General features: G+C 47.1%; 1 protein-coding gene across 1 annotated transcript in view; it reads left to right on the top strand.

Annotated features, from left to right (window-relative positions):
• Positions 1-22968, top strand: part of LOC129382419 (uncharacterized) — a 54537-nt gene extending 31569 nt beyond the window's left edge. Inside the window, exons 4-5 of the mRNA XM_055066308.2 lie at positions 6925-7008; positions 22305-22968. Coding sequence (XP_054922283.1) covers positions 6925-7008; positions 22305-22432 — 212 coding nt within the window. The 3' untranslated portion in view covers positions 22433-22968. The remainder of the gene's footprint in view (positions 1-6924; positions 7009-22304) is intronic.
• The last annotated feature ends 1527 nt before the right edge of the window (positions 22969-24495 follow it).

Genomic DNA, 24495 nt, shown 5'->3' with positions numbered 1-24495 from the left:
GCAACGCAAGCAGATTATCAAAGACAGTCACCTTTCTGCGTCTGAGTGGCTCTCTTTCCATCTGCGCAATGACACTGTTCACTTTCCTTCCCGGTGTCGCTATGCCTGCGGAGTTACCACCAGCTACTATAAAACGCTCGTTCCTGCACGCAACCTGCATAACCTTTTGATTTCAGTAAAATCGAGATTGTGCTATTTCAAAGGTGACACCTTAGTATAAAGTAATGACCATCTGGTTACCTTTTGAATGAAACAGGGATTTCATAGCTGGCACTGATGACATCTCATAACGTAATTCACTACATAAGCTTTCATGTTTTCTACGGGAAACGCTTCTCAATTTTCCAGTGCGCACACTAAAAATCTTCATATGCCACTGAGTGTGGTCTGCTGTGATAGAGTGGCAGGTTTCCGATACGTCATTTTGAGGCACGACAAAGTTTCCGTCGACTAACTGCAAGTCTTCAGCGTCTTCCCAGAAAGTTACCACGAGTGGTCCTTGATACTCGTGGATTTGCGGTATGTGCAATCTTGAGATTCAGTCTGCATCAGGCAGTTTGTCATCAGGTCTTGGCTAACATCAAATGCAAACTGCGGAGTTTCACCAATCCATGTGCCACTCTTCTTTTAGGGTTGTCCAAGACACAAGATAATGTTATACTTTAATTTCCTCCGACAAGCTTGAACTGACGCTCTTCTATATACCTTCAGAAGTATCACAATGTTGCAGTAAAGTACCTAACGGCTATTCACTCATCTTTTTTCATCGTACTCTAGTTTAATTCAGCGTTTGAAAATGCATTGTGCTAAATAATGGCCAATCCCCTTATAAACGTAAATGTTGTACGCTTGAGCAAGTTACACGCTGTTGTTATTTCGGAATCAATATAACGTCTGATCTAACAGGGAAAAGTCACGTTACTGTACTAATTAATAGCGAAAATGGATTGCTAGGATATATTCGTCAAAATTTTAGTAAGTCTCCAACAGAACTAAAATTGCTTCTTTATGAAACACTTGTACACCCCAAATTAGAACATGCTGCTGCTGTTTTGGATCCTGACCGTGATAACCTTATTAATGCAATTGAATTGATTCAGAATAATGCCACTTGTTTGATATTAGCCAATTGTTTTCGCACATCCAGCATAGCAGCCATGTAAGTCAGTTATCGCTACACAGAAAATTTTTTCGCTTATGTTTTTTTTCAGAAATTCTACAATAATTATCACCATCATCTACACGCTGAGTTCATCACTCCCCCTATGTATCTTTCATCGCGGGTTACCATGTTAGTAAAGTAGGTTGTGCATACTCTCGCACAAACACATTCCTACACTTTTTCATACAAAACACTTCATGTGGCTGCTACAACCTTCATGCCAATCTTGTTTTCATTACTGATCATGCTTTATTCAGACAATCCTTATTTGCCTTTTTATTGTAACTAACTTTGTCACATTGCCACTCCTTTTGTTTCTATCACACTGTTCGTTTTTTCTTATTGGTGTTATTTCTTGTATTCTGCCTTAATCTATTTTGTATTACCATTTATTTTGTATAACATTGTATAATTTACTGTTCCTTTGTAACGACTACCCTGTACAATGCACTTGCGTTTCAGGGAATCTGGGATAAATAAATAAATATAAGTAACAAATAAATAAACTGATGGTTATGGTCTTGTGTTAGATTTAGTTGGTAAAAAATGACAGGTTAACCAGCAGGAAAACACAATGGCACTCAAAGCACGATATTACGTTGCGCTTGTACTCTCGTTTTCGGGCTCTACTTCGCGATTCAGCTACAGATAGTCTTGCTCCTCTGTTAAGAATTTTTATAAGGTTCAACTTAATGGCCAAGTTAAATGTACATTTTTATATTTCTCTGGGCTTCACCACATTATAACTGACTCTTGCCAACATTACTGCTTCCATTTTAATATGCATGTTTCAGCTTTAAGCAGAATTTACTTTATAGCTGTCCTGAAAGGTTGTATGTTGTTGTAATGTGAAATACACCCGCTTTTTAGCAATCCCCACCAATGGGTATGAACTGCGAGTTGGATGACAGTAACAACAATATTACCTCTCAGCCGGCCTTCCAACAATGCCGGGTGCGACTCATTGACGCGACCCAGCAGCCATTGTAAAATTTACAAGTTAGCAGGAACAACACCCTAGCTGCCGCGAAACGCCTGTTATAGGCCGTAGATTCTAGTGGATATCTTATATCGCCTTCTTTAAGCTTCCATGGCGTATTTGTTGGCATATCTGGTTTCTGTGCTAGGAAGTCCGCATAAATCCTTCCCTCAGAATATGTTATTCCTGTTCGCTTAATATGATAATGGTAACGAATAATGCCCGAGTGAAAAAAGACGAAGAGAAGGGCAAGCAGAAGGATAGAAAAGAAATTAACACAGGGAATAGTTCGTTTTTTGAAAGACTGACATTTGGGTCTGTCGTGTACCACTTGCCACCCATTTATGGCGCCGGACACCCGTTAGGCTTTTGTGGCAGCGCTCATTCTAACCCGAAACAAGACGTCCCCCCATACGATACCTTCGCTTGCATTGGTGCCTCAATCTATGCGGCATCGTGATCGAGCACTCAATTAGCCCACGCCTTTTCCACGAGCGGCGCAGCCACTACGCAATCGTCGTCGCCGTCTGAGCCTTCAGGTTCTCGTACAATACCTTGAAATATTCCCCCTGCCAATTCGTATTCTACTCGCTATCAGCCTGCGCCCGACCTTTTGACTCTCCTGGACACTTTTGAGTGCGCCTTGACCAGCAACTGCACTCCTTTGTGAACTGTTTGGTCCAGCGTATGCCTTCCAGGTAAAGTTGCATTGGTGGCTTCACAGCACGTGTTTCAAGCCTCGTGTCGCATGCTTCCTCTGATCAAGATCCACCAGTCTTGGTGCCTTTATACCCTTTCCAATTCTGTAATGCGGCAATGTTAGGAACCTTTCGAAGTCCACCTACATTGGACGGTACCATGTCATGGTGTGTTTCTATTATGCTGTTTGATTCTGCCGCTGCTCTCCATTGCTTGTCACCTCACCATAAAGCTCAAATGCTCGTGGCTCAGCTTGGTTCTGCTGCTGTTAAATATCTGGCATACCTGCCGGCAAATAGATCATTCCAACTAAGCAAGACTCATCTTAGCACTCTACTCCTGCTATGGAGATGCCCATCTTCAGCAATTAAATCTTACAAAATTATAGCACCTGCAATGGGGTGACAACAGCCTGCGAGAGATCGCCGGGCACTTCGAGCGCCTGTCGTGTAAAGCCCTGGCTGGTTTTCAGAACTGCAGCACCGGCTTCATCGCTACGAATGCCTTCGTCGGCGTCATCATTCACCACAACTTTCAACACTTCGTCCACCTCGCCTCGCGTTTACAGTTCAAGCTGGCTTAGCTCTTTTCTTGCAGGCTCACATAGTGGAACCCTACACTGCACTATCCCACTCCCGCCCTTTTCCAAGTCAACATGCGTCAGCAGGCCAAGTCTGTCGCTCCTACGTATAACATCAGCGCTCTTCAACCATTCGCTGCTATCGATAAAACAAGATAGACTGTTGCTGTCGAAACTGTGCGTTCTGTTCCTTCGTTGGGAAAGTTCTCCGCGGGCCGCCAAGGGCACGACGCTGCGTAAGGGTTCAATCCGTCATGTCATTAGGTCCGTTTACAGGTATGTGCGTATTGCAAGTCCAGCTACGTGAGCCACCAGAAAAAATCGAAGCCCTATTGGACACTGGTGCAGCTTATTGTTTCATGACACCAAATTTTCTTCCCATCAAGTGCCACCTGAAGACGACTACAGTCGCACCAGCCGGCCTCCTCCAAGCTGAGAAAACTAGGTTTCATCCATTGAAGAAATCACAATGACTGCCACTGCTTTCGAAAAAATGCAAATACGTGAATGCTTGCGTTTCACCTGCTAAAACCACGATTTCATTGCGAGGCACACCGCAGTGGAGGACTCCCTATTAATTGTGGCGACTAGGGAATCTTTCACCTGCCGCAATGCAAGGGAGATGCGCGTTTTTGCATTTCGCCGCCAATCGAAATTCGGCCGTGGTAGCCGGGATACGATTCCGCGACCTCGCGCTTACCATAGCCGCTAAGCCAGCGCGGGGAGTCTCCACGCATGTCATCTCGGGGGCCATGCACTAGGCACGCAGCCACGCCACTTGGCTGTGCAGCTCGTCCACAAAGAAGCGCTAGAAGCCACGTTTCTACATAATGCTTTTCAGAGCACACGCACGGGTGTGCTACACATTTCGGAGGTCATGCCAGGCTTCGTGGGAGCGCCGCTAGATGCCGCAGAGTGGGGAGCCCAATAGAGGCGTTACACAGCAACTCATGCCTTAGCATATGGCGTTTCGACGGTTACAATATGTTGTCTCTATATTGCTTCCGTGCTCAGCACATTACCGTCGACATTCGTCGTGATATAGGTTCAGCATAATTTTTCAATACTTTTTTTCTGCCATTCTTTCTGCATACGTGGCTTCTTCTTGGTTTGTAGTTATTTCTTTTCGCTTTCTAATGAACATCAATTGCAAGTACGGCGTCGTGTTTCTGTGGCATTTCTTCTCTGTGTAAATGTGTGGCTGTTGCTGCCGTTATAACTATGGATTCCAACTAACAATCCCCAATATTAGATAGGTTCATTCGCTTAGGTTGCTGGGGTTAGTAGAAAGTCGAGGTGCAGTGGAACGTGGAATCTATGCCACAAAAACGTATCCCCGGGCAAGCAGAGGTGATGGAGCCCTGTATACGTAACGAAAAGGCTCGGCAACGTTATACGTCACACAACCAACGTTATCTTGGATGCTCCTCAACGACGAAGGCGTACGGGTGTCTTATCAAAGTCGACCGATACTGGAAATAATGTAGAGTGCATACAGCCTCAGCAGCAGAAGTCCCGAATTAAGCACTGCACATTTTTAAATATATATCTACAAATAGGGTGTGCCGGTACATTGTATTACTACTAAATGCACTACGGCCGACACTGATCGTGAGACGGGTCTTTCCAGAATGTATTTATTATATGCAGAGAATTTTATTTTCATCGGCAGCTCCCGGCACCCTGTGTCAGAGCGAATGGCTGGCAAGCACCTTCTGTTCATTGCGCCGCAGTACAGTCTTCAGCTATCCTGAATACGAATTAGTTCTTTTTTCAGATTAGTATTTGTAACATTAGTGCATACAAATCACATGGACATGGTGAGTTTTCGCCATTAAGCAGCATCGCGTGACAAACTGGCCATCCAGGTGCAACCCGAAAATAGTTGACGTAGAGTGAAGGCAAAATATTAAAAATGCATTGTAGCAAAAATACTTTCTTTTTCTTCAGTCTAGTCGCCCATTATTAGTCTGTACGCGGAAATCAGATGGACAGTTCTTGCAGTTATCAAGACGTCACTTGAGAGAGAGGTGAAGAGGCGAAAAGTACAGTATTGGAATAGCTTTTCCTTACAGCGCCCATACTTGGTTAATAATATCATCTACGAGACTACAAGTCTCCTAACTAATTGTTTTTTTTTTCTGAAAATGTTTGAGTGTAGTGAGATCCCACGTGCGGAGACTCCGGGTGAAGTTCGAAAAAAGGCCTTGCCTTAATAAATTTTAGAGCCGGGTTAATAAATATTACCAGATAAGAGAGCATCATCCTCAGTTTAATAAGAACACAGGGTATCTGATTACTGTCCCTATTGTTTACTGCAGTCATGCGTCTCGTAAAAGAAAGCAACAACAGTTCATGTTGCAGTAAGAATTAGCAGTTAATCATTTGGGTGCCGAAGACGGAAATGCTGCTGGGTGTACCAAAGTCGGCCATATTGCCATGCACAGCGATTTGCCGGGTGGGTGGTGTTGTTGACCTGAAGAACTGCTCGCTGATGCGGTGGAAGCGGGTGTACAGTGGACATGTTTAGGAAAATTTTCAAATAGTATCACAGAGGGCTCACCTGACGGATGCTTTATTCGGATATATTTTTGCTTGTTGTTTGTGGAACGTTGGCGCACACGATTGGGCACTTATGTTTTCTGAACGAGCGCAGTTCAACTGTTTTCCACCTTATATTTCACCAAATCCCAGCAGAATAAAGTCGTTTTAGCACGGCAAATTGTGCATTTTAAAAAGGCAAAACGATACACCACAGCTCGGAAGAGTAACAACTTAATTCTGATCACTGTGGGACGTGCGATTTAGGGTTCGCCATGTTTAAGATCTGTCTATTTGTGACAATTATGGCTCTCAACTGTAAATTGCTGGTTTCTATTGAAAATGCTGCTTCGTTTCATGTTGCACCTTCCTATACTATGCACAGTATATGACAAAAGCTCCAGAAGTTAGCGAAACTTGCATAAGGGTCAAAACAAGGCAAGCGAGAGTGAGGGAGCGCGAGTAATATTTCGCAGACAATGCGTTATTTGAAAATGCCACCATATGGCAACATATTTCGCGGTATTATTTGGCTTAAACCTACTCCTGATAACATATGCTAAACAAGCAACCACGTATACCCTCCATGCTAAAGAATTTAACAACGAAGTATGTAGGTGTGTCCCAGTTGTGCAGAAAAGCAATGTCAAACTACTTTCGGTGAGATTTCTCAAGTCTGTAACCATCTATTATGCTCAGCTGTTCCCTTTTGGATTTTGCGAATTGCCTAGCCAACTATATGCAAAAGGGCAGCCACCCTGTGCAGCAGAGGATTTTGGTAGCTTATGATAACATTCCTTGAAGGCCACAAGGATATGGCGGCAATTCGGTGGGATATACCCTCAATAACGTTTGCGGAGTTCTCTGTTATCACGCTCCATATTTAGCAAGTAAACATGCACCGGCAAAGATAGCTTTTATCGCATTGCGTAAGTATCTAACAAAATTCATATATTTTTGCAGATACTGAAGAGGAATTCGAAGCGCAGTATTTGTACACGGATTATCAAACCTGCGCTATTGTTAAAGGCTCCTACGAAGGTGAAAGTAAGAAAATGGGTTTCATTCTTGCTTGCAATGATTTTCTTGTTGTTCAAGTAACCCTTCCGAAGGGCCGTATGAGGTTAAGTTAGAACACTAAATAAATGTCCGCCGTCAGTAAGAACGAGAAACAAGCCAACAAGCCTGCTAATTCTTATAATAATTTAGCCGAAGTGCTAGCAGTACTAGATGTCACACTTGTATTTGTAAGCTACAGCGGAATTTCACTTTATTGTCGCTGCAGGGCTTGATTGTATTGCTACAACAGTTTTATAAGTCCAGAATAGCATGATGCGCATAGTGTATTACGAGCTATAAAGAAGCTTTATTGGTTCATTTGTAAAAAAAAAAAATGTTTCAAGGTTTATTTGCATTAGGTTTACTCAGGCGTACAGGGCGGCTTGGGTGCGAATACGCTGGTCCAAGCCTGTTTTATGGTTTCTTTATCCCCGCAATTGCTTGTGCGGCGCCATTCGGTCTCCTCGCCTGACATCTTCGCATGTCGTTCTGCACTTATAGCGCTCACTCTGTCAAAGCATCCGCGAACGGCGTGCGTAACAGTGGCCGACTAAGCGTGTACAATTTTATTAGAATGTGTCAAGATGTTTTGCCCGAATAATGCAGCCGCCTATGATTAATGGCACAATGATTAACAAGCAACAGCTGCTGTCTCAGAAGTTAAATAGGATTGCACTGATGAGACTGGCTTACAAAACTCACTGTTGTGGTTTGCGTTAAACTAACTAATAGGCCTGTTCATGGTGTGGAACAGGCTAGCGTGTAATACAGCTTAAATATGAACAGAAGTTCACGGAGGTATCTTAAGATAAATCAGAACAGTATATTAAGCTACTTCGTGTCTCGTATGCATATTTGTTTTTGCGGTGGACGAAATTTACGCAAGGCTGTTTTGTTAAAACCAGCTGTGCAGATGTTATTGAGGTTTCAATTCAGTAGATCGAAATTGCTGCACACAAATTTGACTACCTTTACAGGAAGCCGCGCTATAGCATCACCTGCCTTGACGATGATCTTGTTGATTTATTGGTATCCCATTTGAAACAAGATGGCGACATTCACCTAGCATTCATGAGGTTATCAACAAAATATATGTATACTTAACACTTTACGATGTCGTTTATCTGCTGTGAATCTTTCCTCTAGTCTTTAAAAACTCCATAAATTCATTGCAGAGTTACCCGTTTTCGTAACCAATATGGTCCCATCAATATTTCTTTATTTTTTCCCACCGACCCTCTGACCGTCTCTTTTTTATCACATCTGCTGAGCCGTTAATGCTTCCACGCGCTCCAAGTCCCAACGTCTATGGAGGGAGGATGTTACCTATGGGTGTCTCTGGGTGAATATCTTCGAATTTCATTAAAATGTGCTGAGTTGTCTTCGCATGTTTGCTGCAGCAGGGACATGCCACATTGTCGCACATATTTGCACCGGTATAGTTGTGTGCTTAGGCAGCTAGCTCACGCCTCAAACGTCAAGGCACTGTCCTCTTTCCATCACTGTAAGCAGTTCAGCAGGTAGCCTTATGCGTAACCGAGAACTTATACGACGCAGAACACGAACAGCTGGATGTCCGATAGGACCACATTCGCGCAAAGCACTGGCAATCTGCCTAGCTCAATGGTTGCGCAGCAGGCATTCAATAGACGCTTTAGCTGACCTTGTTCGTACGCGCTTCTTTTTCGCTACATTTAGCCCCGGTGCAGAAGCGGATTTATCCTGGCAAATCGCGACGGGGAGACGAACAGGTCATACTATTGTTTCAGGCAGCGAACGTGAACATTACCCCTTCCACGGCGTGCACTTTGGCGCATGTCGGATGTCGCTGTAAGTGGCTTCATGGCATAGTTGACTGGAGAGGCGGGATCGACAACGTGCTATGGACCATCATACTTCGAGAGAAATCTACTTTAAAGCCGAGCTCTGGTACAAGGAACGGACGACAAGACATGTGTCCGGTGCGTGACGTTCGGGTTGGTACTGCAGCCCTTACGATTGCATCTTTGTCGTTGTTTGTCCTCGGAGGAGAAATTTTGTGCTAGCTTACGGCATAGCTCAGTATATCTGGCGATGGTCGAAACAGGAGCACGTTGTCATACGTCTGTTTGATAGGGTAAAACCGTATCAATAGTATAGGAAAGATTGCGCCCATACACGACAAAATATGGGAAAAATCTCGTAGTAGTTTGTGTGGCAGTATTATATGCGTACGTGATAGGCGGGAAAATGATGTTCCAGTTTTTATGATCAGATGTAACGTACGTTGCGAGCATGACACCCACAGTTCCACAGTAACCCTTCATAAGCCTATTAGATTGAGCACGGTACGCCGTGGTGGTTTGGTGAACAACGCGAGAACGCTGCATGGAACAAGCAGCGCTTCGACCACCGGCCACAAAAACACATGTTGCCCTTATCGCTCAACTATTGCCGAGGTGGGCCATGACAAAGGATGGAACGATGGATTAGAAAGAATGCAACGTCACTGGCGGCGTCTTCAGGTAGAGCGGCGGTTTGAGCCTATCGCGTAAGGCGATAAAATGCGACACTGATCCATAAATTGTGAGCGGGATTTAGTGGTGGCAGCCCGTAAAGGTCAATTCCTACACGGTTGGAGTCCCAGACTTCACACGAATGACTCAAGTTATGGGTTTTACGTGCCAGAACCACAAATTAATTATGAGGCATGGACGTGGCCGTAATATACCATGGGCCTGATGAGGCGGGGATTTGCGGCGCTAACGTTACGATCAAGAATGTACACATTTTCAAACAAAGCTCTACATTACTCGCCAGTAGTAACGGTACCGCAGGAATTCATGCGTGTTGAAAACGCCTACGTGCGCCCATCCTTGTGAGTGGGCGTCGAAACATGCGCACCGATCAGAACGTAAACTCGGCATAACCCGGTGCCACTCGCAACCATCGGGCAGATAGTTGCGTCGGTACAAGAGGTTATCCTGAACGGTGAAATGGGCAGATGGGCGATACAGGAAACATGATACGGGAGAGATTCAACTGAGTCGTAAATTAGGTCCAACTCCACAAACTCGTCGGCCATGACTCCGTCCACCTTCTCTTTTGCATTGTAGAACGTGTGCTCTCATTGCGAGTTGGTCAAGTAGAATAGGTCGACCGTGGTGCACCTGCTCAAGCCAACGTACAGAAGGTTCTGAGGGTGTTTTCGGCTGTGCGCGAAGACGACGCTAGATTAGGCGCCTCCCTGTGAGTTATGTGCTGTTATGGCGCTAGGTTGTACGTGTGGAAGCCATTTCCGTCTGCAGGATATTCCTATTTTCCTCTCCAAAAGCCTCGCAGTGCTTTATGTACTCTGATGGCTATAGCTTGCCCATGTGCAAACTGTTTCTCTTTGCCGAATATTTCCGTTTCCTTATCCAAATTCACAATAGCATAACGAGGTTGGCTTGGTACACAACTGGAGCCAACGTTGCATCCTCCTCTTCGCACTTCGGCACCCAAGCTCTTTGCTTTCAGCGTGCCAGTCTTCTGGTATACAAGACATCAAAGGCGAACCACCACCACCGGGGAAACTATCCGTTGTATAGTCGCACATGTTGAGTTCGCCCACAGACCCATTGGCTATTTTATGGAGACATTTGCAGTGATCATGTAGGGCTTGCTGATCACATGCAAGATCTCGCGTGGTATGTTTGCCATCGCTGTGTGTGCCACCTTGTTCACCTTTTCCACTGCCCGCAGGAGCTCGGTGTTGGTCTGGTAGCCGGGGTGCACAACATCTGCAATGACCTTCTTTACTTCGCTTCCTCCGGGAGAGGCTACCAAAGTATTGAACTTGTGAACTTCCTCGTTGGGGTGGAAGAGTCCAGTTGTGGCTGGTGCAATGCGCACAGCCTCCCCAGCGCTGAGAACCTACCTTGAAGCAGGGAAATTTCCTCCAGAAGCAAATATCTCCCGTCTTCAAACTTTGTGATGATGGTAAAGAAAGTGGCATCTTTCTTTCGCACAACTTGCACGAGCGGAAAGTATTCCAGGTAATGCCCTTTGATGTCCGAGCTTAAGAGTGTGTTAGAGTTCTCGTTGATTCGGACAGGCGGACGCTGACTCAGATCCCCGCATAGAATCATATCCAATCCACCGAACCTCACGTACAGACGATGGGTAATCTATCGTGGCCTGGTGTAAATCGTATTTAGGACGTCCGACGAGAGCATGATCATCTCATCGATTATCACACACTTGACCTGACGAAACGTTAAACGAAAGGTGTTAATTTCACTGTCACTCAAGCCTCCGTATTTGCTGCGTCGAGGCAACATGAATTTAATATGTTCTATATGTACATGGCAAGTTTTAAAACGAGTCTTTTTGTAACCGGCGGGTCGATTCAAGAAGACGCAAAGAGGTTGTCAGCCGAACATTTCCTGGCTATGTACAATTTCTCGTACAAGTTTTTGATGCTCCTTGTTAGTCAAGCACACCATGTGATTGAAGGTGGTCGTCTCCATGATATCCCGTAATTGTCGCACTGCAGCAGAAAGACTTAGCTGTTTTAGAGCGGCTACCAACACTCTGGATCGCCGATCACATTCTCGTCTTCATCCATGTTAATGCCAACCGCCACCAGCTCATCGTCCTCTCTTCGTGGAGCGGCCTCTTGCTCCTTGTTCAAGGCGTCTTTAAACTCGTAGATCAAATCACTATCATTTCCACAGGTGTACTCGTCTTGCTTTTGCTTGATCAGGTCCAGTATCTTCGAGAAGGTCTGCTCAAACACGTTACTGTATAGCCCTTCTACTGCCTCACTTCAGAAAGGCACGTAGACCAAGACTTGCTCTTTCCTGTAATCGCTGGGTTAGTCAGGCGTCCAGTGTTGCTACCTGATGACTATTGGCTTATCTCGTTAAAGTAGCTTTTGAAGCGGGAGTCGAATATAAACTGTAACATGCATGCATGAAGGAGCGAGTAATGGCTTTATTTCAAAGTACTCTGGTATTTATACCTTGCTCTTGGGAGCGCTCTTTGGTTGACACATGCGCGGCTGTCGTCTTGTGGGTGCGTGCGGATGACGATGCCGTCTACCACGTCTTCTCTTCAGCGAGAAAAAAGACAAAAACTTGGAGTAGGTGATTAATTCCGGCGTTCTGGCAATACAAAATTGTTATGGCTCTCTGCGCTGGAGCGTCCTCCTACATGCTCGTCTTCAGGCGTCACCTGCCGAGTTGAAGTGTCACCTGGTGGTCCATTTGGGAAGGTGGATCCTGTATTTCTGCCTTTGTAGTTCTTTAATGCTCTCCCGTGCGACGCAGATGTCCGCTGCCGGTGTCGAATATGTAGGATCGTGGTGTTCCTGGCCTGCTTAATCTACTGCTGGAGCCGAGGTGCTCTGTACGGTATCATAGATTGACACTGCCGACTCGCTGTGAAAATGTGGAAGATGTCTAGCAGATTTGTAGTACTTTTACAATCGTTGCTTCTGGTTGTAAAATATGTAATCTTGAAACTTTGTACAGCCCATGGACGGTTGCTGAAGTCTCCTTTACAATTTGCGCGTATCGTTGTTCTGCTGCGGTTAGCGAACGGGATGAGTAAGCGACCGGCTGTCCGATTAGCAATAGCACGGCCCCCACACCATACTGGCTAGCATGAACCCACAATACAACGGGTTGGTCCTGAAAGGCCATCTAGGGATCGTTGCGCTGTTCTGATGCGAAGGTATCGATGTCGACGCACGCAGCGCTTCAAAGGTCGAGAGGGAAACAGTGTTCGCTGGCAGTGGGGAGCATGACAGAGCATCTGCTTCAGTGTGCTAGCGGCCTGAGCAAGAGACTACATGTATGTCATATTCTTGAATGTGAAGAGCAGAGTGTGCAAGGCGTCCACACGGGACTTTTCAAGAAAGAGGATAACCAAGAAAGGGCTTGGCACTCAGTTGCCACGTTGAAAAGCAGGTGGTTTAAATAAGGAGAAACATCGCGAGTGCTCAAGCAATGGCTAATCACTGACCAAGCCAAGAGCCACCCTCCCAACTTCTTGACTTGTTCAACTGATGTCTTTAGACCTTGTCATGTTGCGGTATTTGTAAGCACACACACACACACATATATATATATATATATATATATATATATATATATATATATATATATATATATATATATATATATATATATATATATATATATATATATATATATATATATATATTGTTTGTTTCAATAAAAATTTGGTTCAGCGTTAGCACTCGTCCTGTCTGCTTCTAGTCTCTGTCCGTGTCACTTCGCTACAATTCAAGATCATGTGTGAATGAGCTGTGTGCGTGTTCTCACAGGGGGGGGAGGGGGGAGGAGGGAATATCTGCGCTGTCTACCGTCCTTAATCTGAATAAACAAGAAGGCGGCGCTCCATGGTCTGGTAGGGTGGTATCTCGGCTGGCTAACGGAGGGGGGGGGGGGGGATCTCCGCATGGCTGCCATTGGCCGTTTTCGAGCAGACGCTCTTTCGACGCTAGCGCCAAGGTCCCCTTCAGTTAGGCCCTAACCAATGGGCGACGCAGAAGCAAAATGGCGGCGCACATAATTGTTTACCTTGTCATGGCAACAGGAACAGCAGCGGCGCGGCGTCTCCTCTCGCAAACGTAAATATTTTCTTTTTGTTTTTATTGTGCCGACCCACTCCGCTCACTTTCACGCTTTCCCGCAAGCCGCGCGCGCCGCTTATTTTTTTGTTGTTACCTGTATGCCGCACGTTTTTTTTCTTAATCGCGCACGTGCTACGGCGCACCACGTGCCAGTTCGCAAGCAATGCGTTTACATTGCATGCGAGCTGCCGCGTGATGCGCCGTGGGCTATGCGTTGGCACGCAAGCAGTCTTGCCCATACTTATACCAGCATGTGCCAGGACATAAAAAAAAAGTCCACTTCCAACACAACAGATGTTTAGTCTCGCTTTATTGACTTCGTTTCCGAGAATAGATTTGTCTTATAACGTGGTGTGATACACGCTCAAAAAATGAGCAAAACTGAAAGGTGCATGACATATACAAGATGTAGACGAGATGTACAAGATGCACTCCATGTAGACGAGCTTCTGATATATGCACTAAGATATTGCACAAAACTGGACGATATGTATGACGTAGTCATGACAACTTTAAAAAGGGGAAACTCGCTGGTAATGGCAAAACAATGGCACGCAAGATACCTAAAAAGTTGAATAAAATGCTAACATTCTTTTATTGAGAGCCATACCAAAATAGAAAGCTTACTTATAAATCTACACCAAAGTACATGAAATGCGTGACATGTTCATTACTGCTGAACAAATTAAAAAAACACGGCAAAAAATAACATTGTACTAGAAACTGAAACACACATTATCACATTATTTTGCACTTGGCCACAACTTGAGTAACGCTGGCAAGGGGAACAGAAGGTAGCCGGCTTTTGCAGTAGCACATAGAAAACATTCGCAGAAAGGCTTATTCCTCAATCAAAGACCAAGTGAAATAAGCCACCAACACGACTTTTCTTACGACCCGAATGCAATGCTTAGCAATAAAATTACGTCACTTAAGGCACTAAGTGGTACCTACTGGGCTCTCCTTTGTATAATCAACACGAACTGCAAAAATCTGCATGCAGGATACTTGCAATGCTCATGCTTTCCAGAAGAAAAAAAAAAGAGTGTCGTGCTTACACATGAGGGTTGTTCGTGCGGTTTTCCTATCGGGGGTTACTGAGATAGTACACAAACACTAACAGTAATTTTTCAGCTGTTAGTACGTTTGTAGAACGCGATACACAGAAAAAGCACTGAGGGTGGTATGGAAAGCTGAGGAACTTACTGGTGTTGCAGAATGAGACTTGGCACAGAAAAATACAAGTCGTAGACCAGGTGACAATGAGGAGGAACATCTACTTGCCGGCTTTCTCTCTCGGGAAGAGGCAAGTGTAGCACAATCAAGGCGCAACGACGTCCGGAGCCTCATGGAGCACACAAATGGACAGGGCTGTGTTTTTGCTCGCCAAGGCCTGACGCCATGTCGGAGAGAGCCCTCGGGTCGCGCCTGCACTGCTGTGCTGCATCCTCAACAATGGAACTCCTCCCTTCGGAGCAAGCATCCGTGAGAGCCTTGATGCGAACGCGCACCCTGCGAAGCTCTTCTTCCAGGCGTTCCCTCTCATCTGCCGGTTCTGCCACTCGCCCGTCGCGCTCCCTCCCAGGTTTCCCGCATATTATCAACCATCTGTCTTGCACCCACCTGTTCGAGTCTGCCCCATGCAAACCCATCCGCTGGGCCACGGTGACCAAGTCCATCAAACCTACCTCTGGCTGTTTTTTGTCCAAATATGTGCCGTCAGCCTCTGCGACTTTTAGCCGCAATATTGTAAATTCTTCCCTCTAATACCAGCTCATCCTTCCTAGCCTCGAGCTCCGCTGCCACCTCTTCTCGCGCACGCGCTTCGTGCTCGTTTAACCATGCCCTCAACTCTGGCTTTGGCTTCGAGAGGTAAGGCAAGCGGCTAGGTGGCACGAGGAGACGGCGGCGGCGTTCTGGACGGGCAGCTGGGCGTAGAGCTCGGGCCGTAGCCCGACTGCTCTCGTCCTGCCCATGGGCACAGAAGCTCGAACGCTGGCCTCGGGCAGCAGGCGCCACGACAGACGGCGGCGGCGTTCTGGCCGGGCAGCTGGGCGTAGAACTCGGGCCCGTAGCCCGACTGCTCTCGACCTGCCCACGGTCGCCAGCTGCCTTGGGCAGCTGGCGGCACGCTCGGGTAGACTGGCGACGCACAGGAAAGGGGTTGGCAGGAGGCCCCGGTCGGGTGAAGTCCTGGTTGCTCGGGTCCGGAACACGACGGCCTGTCTTCAACTCACGGTCCGGTGGCCGACCTTCTCCTGGTGTCGCTTCCTGGAACTCTCCCGGCGTCTTTCCCGCGTCTACCCCTTCTGCCAGCGCGCCTCGCCTTTTCTTCCGCTTTGTACGATTAGTCATTTTCCGATTGCCTGCCTGACGCCCAGTGGTCTCTCCTAATTGGTTTGCATTTTACTCTTGTTTTCTTCTCTTTCGCCGCGCGTTCACCTGCCGGACGCTCTTCGGCGCCGTAGTTCCTACTCCAGCACGGAATTTGCCTCGGCGCGCGTACTCCTTGTCGTCTGCTTCTGTACGTCCCGACCACCGCACCATGTCGCGCACCACACACATCACAGGGTGAAGCACGGCGACGCATGGGAGAGAACGATCGGCGTGGATGGTAAGGTGAAAGACGGGCAAGTAACGGGCGCTCGGCTGGTGGCCTGCTCGACTGCTAACTAATATAAGCCTCGTGGAAAGTTTACGCGTCGCCGTAGGGAGGTGTTTGCACAAAGGCATTAAAGGACAGTATGCGGCGACAGCAGCGTCGTGCAACATGTTCGGCTTTAGCGCACGCATAACACATGGGCTATTGTATTGTCTACGCGAAGGATATACAAATGAGGCAAGAGGTCGATTGATGGGGTGATGTAGGAGTGGCAACGGCCGTGAATGTATCTCAACAAGTGGTTGGCGAAGAGGTCACATGGCGAGGGATGCGTGAGTGGAGCGGAGAGAGGGCATTGCTGATGTTTTATTGGTGGAACCTCAGCAACTTCATCTTCAATAACCCACCGGAGCGTCGGGGCGAGAAGAGTTAGCGGCAGCTGTTGCTTTTGAGGCAACCCACCGAATCGTAGTAGGAATAGCTGGCAAGCAACTAGTTCCCACACGAATGTCATTATTCGTGTGAGAAAGAAGGAGCGATCAGAGAGGATGCAGGTAGCAGAGAGGGCCTCGTCAGCCACTGAGAGGTGCCATGTCAGATCTCGCTGCCTCCACAACTAATAAGAATTTTGTCTCGACTGTATGAGCACGGATACGGTACATGCATTCTTCGCGTTTAACATTTCCAGAATGTCATTGGCAATGCATTTCAATATGTGTTTCACTTTGAAATTTTCAGGAATAGAAGCATCCACACGCTTACATCGATCTAGGACCTCTTCAACGTGACTCGTGAATGTCTCACTCAGTTGTCGCGCTCGCTGTCTTGACCACTCCTCGGTGCCCAACTTGCGGATGATAGGGTGGCCGAAATTTTAGCGAAGCTGGCTTTGAGGGCAAGCCAGGACTGAACTTCGGCTTCATGATTTGTATACGCCTCATGAGACACGCCCTCAAGGTAGAAGATGACGTTATTTAACTTGGTATCGACCCATTGATTGTGAAAGGTGATCCGTTCGTACGAAGACAGCTAGTCGTCGACATGATGCTCACGGGTACCACTGACTGTCACTAGATCTCTAGACCGAAGAGCGCCGGAGGCCTGACTGGTGGCAGAGACTGGGAGGGAAATTTGAGGGTGGAGTTGATATTGAAGACCCAGCACATGAAACAATTGTGAAAGGTTGTGTTGGACAGTCAAGCTGGTTGCGGCAAGTGTAACCGACAAGACAGGCTACACAGAGCAGGAACAGCTCGATGCATGAGCAGCTATCACTTCTGCCAAACACTAGCGATCCAGCTGGCTCACTGGTCGCACTGCAGGCCTTGTATAAACGGTTGAGGTGGCCTTGTTCGTGCGCTCTTCTTCATTAAATTACACAGATTTTCGCATTTGTTTGATTTCTTGCAATTCTTCTAAATCTGTATGGTCTTTTTAGTTTCCGTCCTCTGCGTCTCATATACTGTCACTCTTTGTTTTCAATAAGTCCTGCCTGCCTATTTAAATTCTCCGTGGTCCTGCGCCAGGCTGGCATCTCTCTGGACCTCTTTCTATTTTCTGTCCCCATGCTTGCGAGGCGCCGATATTTGTGTGCTTTACCGCCAATTTATTGTTACCATGTTACTGAGTTATTATTAAAAACTAGGTTTGTTTCGGGGTTCTCCGACTTCGAACGAGGTCCAACCCTTGTCACCCTGCACCTGCCGCCTTTGTGTCTCCCCAGACCCAGTCTCAGAGATCGTGGGTCTCCAGACCCAAGAGGCCTGCCTATCTTTCGCTACACTCCGACTTTGCCAATATGTGGTATTTTAAGCACAAGATGGCATTGTGAGGCCGGTATAATTATCAGCTTTCCATGTTCATCACACGACCCCATATTTACTGCAGCCGAAAGTGATTCGTTACATTATTGCTTCACTCCGCTGCCTCATTCTTTACTACACTGACACGTGTACTATAAGTACGTGCTATACAAGTAAGTGCTATAAGTACCAAACACCAGTTGCAAAGCATCGCATAATAACCGAAGAGAGCGCTCGACCACTCCGCCAGAGCCCTTACCGAGTTTCGACGCGAGAACGTGAAGCTATTAGGCAACAAGTCGACGAAATGCTGCGCGACGACATCATCCAGCCGTCGAAAAGCCCGTGGGCCTCTCCTGTAGTGCTGGTAAAGAAAAAGGACGGAACCCTACGCTTCTGCGTCGATTATCGTCGACTGAACAAGATCACGAAGAAGGATGTGTACCCCCTTCCACGGATAGACGACGCATTGGATCGGCTCTGTAACGCTAAATACTTTTCGTCGATGGACCTCAAGTCTGGCTACTGGCAAATAGAAGTGGACGAGAAAGATCGCGAAAGGACTGCCTTCATCTCGCCAGACGGCCTCTACAAATTCAAGGTCATGCCATTCGGACTGAGATCGGCGCCTGCAACGTTTCAGCGCGTCATGGACACGGTGTTAGCCGGACTGAAGTGGCAGACGTGCCTTGTTTACCTGGATGACGTCGTTGTCTTCGCCGGAAATTTCAACGATCACCTTAGGCGGCTTGCGACAGTGTTAGAAGCCATCCAGTCATCAGGGCTCACTCTGAAGCCGGAAAAGTGCCGCTTCGCTTACGATGAGCTTTTGTTCCTAGGCCACGTGATCAGCAAATCAGGAGTACGCCCCTACCCACAGAAGACAGCTGCCATCGCAAAGTTCCCGCAGCCAACCGACAAGAAGGCACTGCGCAGATTCTTTGGCATGTGTGCCTACTATAGGCGCTTTGTCAAGGACTTCTCACGCATCGCGGAGCCGCTAACACATTTAACCAAATGTGATGTCGCGTTCAAGTGGGAAACGCCACAGGACAAGGCATTTCAAGAACTCAAACGACGCATGCAGTCGCCGCCGGTACTTGCACACTTCGACGAGGACGCCGATACCGAAATCCACACTGTGCCAGTAGCCTAGGCCTCGGTGCCGTCCTAGTCCAGAGGAAAGAAGGACATGAAAGGGTGATATCGTATGCTAGCCGGTCGCTGTCAAAAGCGGAAAGCAACTATTCTACGACTGAAAAGGAATGCCTCGCCATCATTTGGGCTATAGCTAAATTCCGCCCTTACCTCTATGGCAGGCCATTCAAAGTCGTCAGTGACCATCACGCATTGTGTTGGCTAGCTAACTCAAAGGACCCTTCAGGACGGCTGGCACGGTGGAGCCTCAGACTACAAGAATATGACGTCACGGTAATATACAAGTGCGGAAGAAAACACTCCGACGCCGACTGCTTATCGCGCGCCCCCATCGATCCCCCGCCACAAGACGACGAGGACGACGACGCCTTCCTTGGATAATAATAAGCGCGGAAGACTTCACTAAACAGCAACGAGCAGACCCGGAGCTAAAAGGCCTCGTCGAGTATTTGGAATGGAACATCGACGTTGTCCCTAGGGCATTTAAGCGCGGGTTGTCGTCGTTCACGCTACAAAACAACCTGCTCGTGAAGAAGAACTTCTCACCAGTCCGCGCCAGCTAGCTTCTTGTTGTACCGTCAGCGCTGCGTCCAGAAATACTGCACACCCTACACCATGATCCAACCGCTGGGCACCTCGGATTCTCCCGGACGCTGTCGAGAATACAGGAAAGGTATTACTGGCCGCGTCTGACCGCCGAAGTCGCCCGTTACGTCAAGACATGCCGAGACTGTCAACGACGCAAGACACCACCGACAAGGCCAGCAGGATTACTACAGCCGATCGAGCCTCCTCGCCGACCATTCCAGCAGATTGGGATGGATTTCTTGGGGCCGTTTCCGATATCAACATCCGGGAATAAGGGGATCGTCGTGGCGACGGACTATCTCACCCGCTTTGCTGAAACTAAAGCTCTGCCAAAAGGCAGCGCAGCCGAAGTGGCGAAATTTTTCGTCGAGAACATCCTGCTGCGACATGGTGCCCCAGAAGTCCTCATCACCGACAGAGGAACGGCATTTACAGCAGAGCTCACCCAAGCCATTCTGCAGTACAGCCAGACAAGTCACAGGAGGACAACTGCCTACCATCCGCAGACGAATGGTCTCACGGAGCGCCTGAACAAGACCCTCGCCGACATGCTAGCGATGTACGTCGACGTCGAACACAAGACGTGGGACGCGGTCCTGCCGTACGTAACCTTTGCGTACAACACGGCGGTGCAAGAAACAACACAGATCACGCCGTTTAAGCTGGTTTACGGCAGGAACCCGACGACGACGCTGGACGCCATGCTGCCGCACGTAACTGACGAAGAGAATGTTGACGTCGCTAGCTATCTCCAGCGCGCCGAAGTAGCCCGACAGCTCGCCCGCCTGCGAATCAAGAGCCAGGAAGTGGACCCACAGCCGACCCTACAAACTCCGACGACGCTTCGTCGAGTACCAGCCCGGCGACCGTGTTTGGGTCTGGACCCCGATACGCCGACGAGGACTGAGTGAGAAACTATTGCGACGCTATTTCGGACCCTAAAAGGTCATCCGACGTATTGGCGCACTGGACTATGAGGTCGTGCCAGACGGCATTTCGCATTCACAGCGACGTCGCGCACGACCGGAAATGGTACACGTGGTGCGTCTTAAACCGTTTTACTGACGCTAACGAACTTTCCTTATTTTGTTTTTTTTTCTTTGCTACGAGTGCTTATTTCTTTCGTTTGTTTGCAGCATCGGGTCGATGCTTTTTAAGAGGGGGGTATTGACACGTGTACTTATATTTAACGGGCAACCACGTTTCGCCGCCTAACAAATGTTATCGCACAGCGCGGGACGCGTCTGCATGTATCCGAAGTTTCTGGAAAGTTATCGATGCTTCTATCCGCTGTCTGTTGTCGCCGAACCTTGTATTATCTGATTTCATCGCGTGACTCGAATGTTGTAGAACTTTGTGGAAGGCATGCGGGTCCCAACGATTAGTCTGGAACATTCGACGACTGTTGTATAAAAGCCGACGCGCTTGACCCGCTGATCAGATTTTCGACGATCGCCGAGCGTGTTCGCCACTATCGTTGTGCTATAAGTGTAGCCTGTTTTGTGGGCACAGGTTCGCCCAATAAAAGTTAGTTTTGTCATTCACAGTATTGCTACTGTGTTATTGAACGTCACCACCACGGGACAATACTGTCTTGGAGGGTGGTTGAGTAGGTTCTTTTTATGTATACAGCACTAGTATATGTATTGATTAACTTTGGTTGTGACTGGCTGTTGAATTTAGGTCACTTAATTACCGCCTCTGCAGATCACAATTCGCTATTTATATGTGCTAATCTAAAGCCGACATTTTTCACTGCGTTGACACAAATATTAAAAAATCTCGGTAAATATATCTAGTTGTCCTCTCGAACTATGATGTTATCCGCCTACATTAACCCAGGGACCGTCTCTTAGAATATTTGCCCACTACAGATGTGAGATAGATCAAAACCTTATTCAGTGTTCTCTAATTTTCTTTCTATGCCATTGCCAGAAAGTTTGAACACCATTGGAGACGGAGGGGCTATTTCTTTCAGTCCAAGCTGAATTTTTGCAACAACCTCGCACTTTCGGTTGTGCAATATAATTTGTACTCGGTATGTCTCCATCAGAAGCTCCAAGTACTCATTAATGGCCTCTTGCTCGCGGATTTCCGCTGCAAGTCTCTATCTACATTGCCGTAAGGCCCTTTCTATTTTCGGTGTTCATCGCCGATTGGCGGCGAGCGCCTGAAGTAGGAGGTGCCAGCGGCACACAACATGGGCTTGGTGGCGGAATCCACCGCCGCGTTCCAAAGGGGATGTTCATAACATCCATCCATCCATCCATGCTTTTATCGCGCCGATAGGCGCGCACGAAAGTACATTAGTGGCGATGATTCGAGTTCGCTTGTATTTCTCATGAGCTGCTGGTGAAAGCTCTGAAATGCGCTAGCAGTAAAAGTAACGTACGGTTTGAAGCGAAGCTCGTGCATAACTTAGTGCAACATAATCCCTGCTTATATATTCATCCTCTCCTAAACGTATCTATCGCCTACCAAATGTAAGTTCTTGATTTGCCTCTTCTTCCAGGGTGCCTACTACTGGTGTCCAAGGAAATGGCAGAAGACGTACCAGAGTCCTGCTTAGCAAATTTTGCAGACACCTGCGGTGTGGCAAGCAACTTGTACAGCAAAGAGCTGTGTCCGGATGACGAATAATACATTTCGAGTGCTGCAGCTCAGTTTGTAAGGCTAAGTCCTGAAGTTCGGTTCTGTTACTGGCGCCGGAGCTCAGGTATTCACTTTTAATGCAGCAACGCACTTCTTCTAGCGCGCATTTTAGCTCAATCCATTCGCTGCCAAAGCCGAAGAATCGATGGGCATTCGTGCAGTGGCAATATTGCTGAAGCCGGTGATTCGCCGGGTTTCCGAGTTTAGAATTTCCTGAAGCTGTTGATAGACGGCAGCACTTATCACCGTCTATGAAGATGCTTGGATATATTACCGAGAGATTACAGTACCAAGCTGTGTCGTTCAGTACAGTACAGTAATAAGCTGTTGTTTCTAAGTTTTCGTTTTTTGTAATGGTGTCTGCTGGCAGAAGGAACTGCAGCGTCTAGTGGAGGACGTTCTCTCTCCGACCTTGAGATATTGGATACCTTCTTTGATAGCGACAGGGATGAGCAGCCTCAAGCCATTGTCAGGTGTGTAACGATAAAGCAAATAAAAGTGAAAGCCGCTGGCAGTGTGAAAAAGGCGGTGCTCTCTTCACATGCCTGAGTGCTTCACGATTTTTCCCACGGTAAAATGCCTGTGGCTTGAAAAAAAACTTCACCGAGTGAAGTGTGAATATTTCACCAACGTCAATGAATGTATTTTGATAAGCGTCCAGCAAATCTTTTGCTTAGGTGCTCATGACACACAGAAAGGCGAGCGTGTGGCACGCGCACGCACTTTTGGCGCAAGAAATGCGCGCCACGGAAGGGTTAAGAGCAAGGCGACAATTGTGAGCAGTAAAGCAGATTTGCATAAAAATTATTTTAAGTCAGCAACGTATAAAACTAGGGCGGTATTTTAAGTTCAAACTTAAAGTATAATATAATAGAATAATGGAATAGAATAGAAGTATAATACGAATGGATTGGGAATTGGCCTTGAAAAATGAAACTGTTGAACCTTCAATAACAGGTGAAAATCTATACAAAACTCACAGTTTTTATCAATCAACGAAAGCATTCCCTATGGCGGAAAATGAAGAATATACATCAATTTAATGTGGTGAAAAAAATGGAACACTGAAAAACACAAAGAATTTGGGGGGTTAATTTATGTTTCGGCTCCCACACGGGCACCTTGTTTAAAGTTTGTCCAGAAAAGCTATATGAGGCTACATTCTGTGAATTGTCTCGCATTTCTATGTTGAGCTAATCTGCTTTCCTTTGTGTTCTGTGAAGTGCTTATGCTTATTTAGGACGTCTCGTGAACAAGGCGATCCAAACCCGTTTTATATTCTAAGACTATTTTTCCTGGTCAGTGTTCCCTTTTTTTACATGCCTTTTGCCGACCAGACGTGATTCCTTCAACACCTCGATTTGGCCACCTAAAAACCAAGGCATGAATATATTAGGACACCGGGATTGACGAAACGGCAAAGCTCTTTTTATTCCAAAAAGGAAACGCGCCAGCTCAAGCGCGAGGAAGCACCTGATGGTCAGTGATGATGGTGGCTATGTACAGTGCTCACGGAATGAAACGCGTCAATTTAGGGCTAAGTAATGCGCATACTTTCGCTTCCACCGGCTGCAGTTCCTGCCACATCGACGTAATTTTGGCGCGTACAGCTACATCGGAGCCCTCGTCATGCTTGGTGACCGAATTCCTTGCAACATGGCATGGTGCTCTCGCGTACGTTGCACATCTGCAGGGTTCTACTAAATGCTCCGTGTCGCGTTTCATTCCGTGAGCGCTGTACATATGAAAACGAGGACGTACGCTATAGTGGTTACAATACACATACAGGAGAAACTCTTCTTCGCCAGTATGATGTTCGCAGATGCATAAAACGGCCAAAGCATGGTCACTTATTCATTCCTTGGTTACCAGTGTAACTGCGGGTTTTCTGGCCGTCGTGTTTTCACATACAAAAAGCTCCACTTTGTGCGCCCGCTTCATTCGGGATTTCAATTTAAAATCGCTGCCTATAGGCTCCTCCCATGAACCGCTAACGCCATTTTCGCATGGTTTTAATCATCGGAAGTGAAGACCGCCACTGAATTCTGCTG

The sequence above is a fragment of the Dermacentor andersoni genome, chromosome 6 (assembly GCF_023375885.2).
Source record: "Dermacentor andersoni chromosome 6, qqDerAnde1_hic_scaffold, whole genome shotgun sequence".
NCBI lineage: Eukaryota > Metazoa > Arthropoda > Arachnida > Ixodida > Ixodidae > Dermacentor > Dermacentor andersoni.
This window is presented reverse-complemented; position numbering and strand designations above follow the sequence as displayed.